The following is a 4,073-nucleotide window of genomic DNA, read 5'->3' as shown; positions in this document are numbered from 1 at the left end:
AAATTATTAAATATTTTATATATTAAATAAATAAATAAAAATAAATTATGTATATATATAATTTATTGGGTTCGGATTCGGATTTGGGTCGGGTTTGGATTCGAATCCGGTAAATACAAAATCCATATCTATACTCATATCCGTTAGGTTTTTATTTTCTATATCTAATCTATACCCGTTTAGCTGGGAGAAACCGGTCTTTGTCCGAATTCGGATTCAGATAATATTTCAAATATCCGTTACCATCGACATCAAAACGTTTCCCGTTCCGTTTCGCGTTTCCCGTCCAACCCCATAATTTTAAACGTCACCCCTCTCTCCAACACCCCCTCGTTCGCCATCGAAGGCTCGATCGAGTACGCACAAAACCCTCCCATTTCCATGCTCCCCGTACCAAACAGCCCCGAAAGCTCCCGCATCATCTCCCCAACAATGGAAACCCTAGCCCCCGCTCCTCTTTATCTCCGCCCCCTCCCTCTCTCTCTCTCGTCCATTTGCTTCGCCCTAGAGAGGGAGAGAGAGGGAGAGTGAGAGGAGAGAGAGAGAGAGAGAGAGGGAGGGGGAGAGGAGGATGGGGCGGGGGAAGATCGAGATCAAGCGGATCGAGAACTCGACGAATCGGCAGGTGACGTTCTCGAAGCGCCGCAACGGGATCATCAAGAAGGCGCGCGAGATCAGCGTGCTCTGCGACGCCCAGGTCTCCGTCGTCATCTTCTCCAGCTCCGGGAAGATGTCCGAGTACTGTAGCCCCTCCACCACGTGAGCTCTCTCTCTCTCTCTCTCTCTCTCTCTCTCTCTCTCTCTCTCGATCAATGCCCTTGTGCTAGTAGTTTTGGTTAGGGTTAGGGTTTTCTCTGGGGTTTCTACGGTTTCTAGGGTTTCTGGGAAGTGATCGGTGTGATTTTGCAGGTTGCCGAAGCTGCTGGAGAAGTACCAGCAGAATTCGGGGAAGAAGCTGTGGGATGCGAAGCATGAGGTAATGCTCGGATCAAAATCCTGTTTTTGACGTTGTTTTTGTAAAAAAAAAAGGAGCTTTTTTTTAAAAAAATTTCTTTCATGGATGTGAATGATAAGAAAGCGAAAGTTTGCAACTTTATATGAGGAACAGGTTGTTAGGTCTTTAAAATTTTCTTTTTATTTTATTATTATATGAGATATCTCCAATGTTTACTCTTTTGGTTTTGAGTTATTTTTTAAAATGTTAGAGATATTTTAAAATTAACAGCTCCCGTGGAATCGGTGCCGATAAAAGTTCATGAGATCTGCAGTTCTATTTGCAGAATTTCTTTTTTCCGACAGTTAAATTCAACAAAATTGCCAAATTTAATTGTTGAAAATTGTTCAAATCAAATGAAATAATGGTTCAGGGGTTTATCTCAAAATGGTCTCTAGTTGAGAAGCCCTGGTAGTTTTTATCTAGATTTAAGAAAACCCATTTCAGAATTTGAGTGCTGGAAAAATGGGTATTTTATTCGTTTTTTTTATTTCAAGTTCGTGGAAACCCCTTTCAGAATTTGAGTGCTGAGATCGATCGGATTAAGAAAGAGAATGACAACATGCAGATCGAGCTCAGGTTCGTCTTGGATGCCCTTCTCTTTGATCTACTTTATGTTTCTTTTGTTTTCTTTTTTCTCGGTAAATTATTTGGTGCTTTGCTAATAGATCACTAAGTTGTTATAAATAGGCATATGAAAGGTGAGGATTTGAATTCATTGCATCCGAAGGAGCTGATCCCGATAGAAGAAGCTCTCCAGAATGGGCTTACCGTGGTGCGGGATAAGCAGGTGAGAATACTTTACCATCTCCTGCCGTTAAACTTACTGTTTATTCTTTGTAAAATTTAGTTTTCATTTTTCCTGTTTGTTGGTTTCTGTTCGTAATCATTCCTTTTCTTGTTGCAGATGGATTATTTGAGGATGATGAAGAAGAATGTATGCTCTATTCATCGGTTAAATAACTCCATTCCTTCTATTTGTTGATTTGTTATTCAACTGTTTGAATTTGATGACCATTTTTCCTTCAATATTGATGCTTGATGTTGCAGGGGAGATTGTTGGAGGAGGAGAACAAGCAATTAGCTTTTATGCTGGTAATTACTTTAAAATTTCCTTGCCATAATCTTCTAGGCCTTAGATGCACTTGAAAATTAATTCGATATATTATTTTTCGCCTAGACGATGGCAAACAATGGAGTATTTCTGTGTCTGTTGTGTATGCTGCTGCATCGTAACTCAGTTTAACCATTTCGTCCTACACAAAATTTGTTGTGTTGATATATTAATATTTCTCCACTTTGTATTGCACCTGAAATGCCATTCGCATTCAGGATAGGACTATCCGTGTGAATCTTATGCGAACAATTTCATATAGTAGAGTCTCGTCTATGCATTTTAAGTGTCAAAAAGTGGAAGTATATTAGAACTACTGGTGTCGTCGAAACTCGAAACAGATGATACAGCTTCCAGTTACAGGATCGGAATAGATCATCACGTATTTGCTATTCATGAGCCTTACTAGTGAAAGAAAAAAAAAGAAAAGTGATGAGCTTTAATAGACCAATGCATTCAATAATGAAGTCCGACTATTATTATTTTTTTTATACTAAACCCATGCATTATTAAATTCCCTCTAAATCAAGCAGTTTCTGTATTGAAATGACCCCCAAGAGTTCTGCATTTCGGTTCTTTATTTCAGGGAGTGTTAAATCCCTTTCTAAAAGATTTGTTGTTGTAAATTATGTAGTCCGACTCGTGTATATGTATTTGTGTAGTGTACAAGTAGTGTGTAGCTGATTGCTCTGCTGCTGACAGAAGTGCTTTTTTTATGATTATCTGCTGTTTTTTGTTCAGCACCACCAAGAGATGGCGATGAATGGGAACATGAGGGAACCGCAGATCCCGATGGGCTTCCGGGTGCAGCCGATCCAGCCTAACCTGCAGGAGGACAAGTAACAGAAGTATCCTACATCTCCTAATACCGCGTCTCTGCCATCGACTTTGTCTGCTATATTATCTGTTGTTATATCATCTGAACATCTGAATCTTTCTTGCTCTTAGTATCGAAACTTTTGATCCGACTGTAAGTTTGTAAAACTTCTTGGTTATCTCATGTATTGAAGGGTTCAGCTTAATCTTAGAATTGAAATGGCTTATTAGTATTCAGTGGACCTTCTTGTTTTCGTGAAAATTATTCTGCGATTGCTGAAAAGTGCGACAACTACTCTGATTTCAGTTTTCACTGCCTCTGTAAATCGACTTCGCAAAAGCAGCGGAGGAAGTAGTCGTCTTACGCTGAGTTATCCTCCGAGTTATCGTTAATCTTTCTGTTGTGTTGTTTCGTAGTTGGTTGCGAATTTAGTCCCTGAATTTTGATATGTGCTTCAATTTCACTTGTAAATTTTTTGAATTGTAGTAATTTACTTCATAGAGTTTGACCCCACTATTATGGACTATTTTATGTCCTTTATTAGAGGCTAAATATGTGGATAATGATGCTAATTTATTGTTTCTGCTTCTGCGAGAATCTGTGGGCCTAGATTGGCCAAAACATTGAAGTGTTAGGTTGCTTGTGTTCCTTAAGGCCAAAGAGCTTTTAGTTTCTTCCAAGTTACTTCCACTTAAATTGCTTGGACCTGATGTACCACATCATCATTACAAAGTGCAAACACCGTAGTATACAAATAGCTCTCTTTTGGGTCGCTCTAAATTAAACGAGGTTTATAATTAAAAAAAAAAGAAATTAAAAAAAGATAGTCCGTTAATCGTTATGCAATCACTATTTTCAGAAACTTGAAAAGTTTGAAAAAAAAAATATAATGACATTAATCAGAGACTAATAGACTATAACTATGATTTGTATAAATAGATGAGATTTTGTTGAAGTCGACCTGGTCTATTTTGTCATAATTTTACAAAATTGGTTGATTGAGGAGACAAGACATAAAAATTATAAAAGCGGGACAAAAAGTTAGGGACCAAATTGAAAAGAATATGGTTTAGGGTATGTTTGGTTGGCTGTAAAATTACTCCGAAAATTTTTTTTCGATTGAAAAGTGATTTTTCGTTGCTTGGTTG

At 38.2% G+C, this 4,073-nt stretch overlaps 1 protein-coding gene across 2 annotated transcripts; it reads left to right on the top strand.

Moving 5' to 3' along the window:
- LOC109709851 (MADS-box transcription factor 2) lies at positions 315–3,161 on the top strand. 2 transcript variants are annotated; one of them, XM_020232202.1, is made up of 7 exons: positions 315–759; positions 910–976; positions 1,512–1,573; positions 1,685–1,784; positions 1,902–1,948; positions 2,045–2,089; positions 2,850–3,161. In XM_020232202.1, exons 1-6 carry the CDS (start codon positions 572–574, stop codon positions 2,076–2,078), a joined length of 498 nt encoding a protein of 165 aa, XP_020087791.1. In that variant the 5' UTR covers positions 315–571; the 3' UTR covers positions 2,079–2,089; positions 2,850–3,161. The 2 variants fall into 2 exon arrangements, with proteins under 2 accessions (XP_020087791.1, XP_020087790.1); XM_020232201.1 differs by having other exon boundaries at positions 317–759; positions 1,902–1,931; positions 2,850–3,135.

Source organism: Ananas comosus, linkage group 5, assembly GCF_001540865.1.
Source record: "Ananas comosus cultivar F153 linkage group 5, ASM154086v1, whole genome shotgun sequence".
Lineage (NCBI taxonomy): Eukaryota > Viridiplantae > Streptophyta > Magnoliopsida > Poales > Bromeliaceae > Ananas > Ananas comosus.
The sequence above is the reverse complement of the archived record's forward strand: the minus strand, read 5'-3'. Positions and strand labels throughout refer to the sequence as shown.

Coding starts and splice junctions, on each gene's coding strand:
- LOC109709851 (XM_020232201.1), top strand. CDS start 572: ATGGGGCGGGGGAAGATCGAGATCAAGCGGATCGAGAACTCGACGAAT. Junction 1,785..1,901: donor CCGTGGTGCGGGATAAGCAG/GTGAGAATACTT, acceptor TTCTTGTTGCAG/ATGGATTATTTGAGGATGAT. Junction 1,932..2,044: donor TGAGGATGATGAAGAAGAAT/GTATGCTCTATT, acceptor TTGATGTTGCAG/GGGAGATTGTTGGAGGAGGA.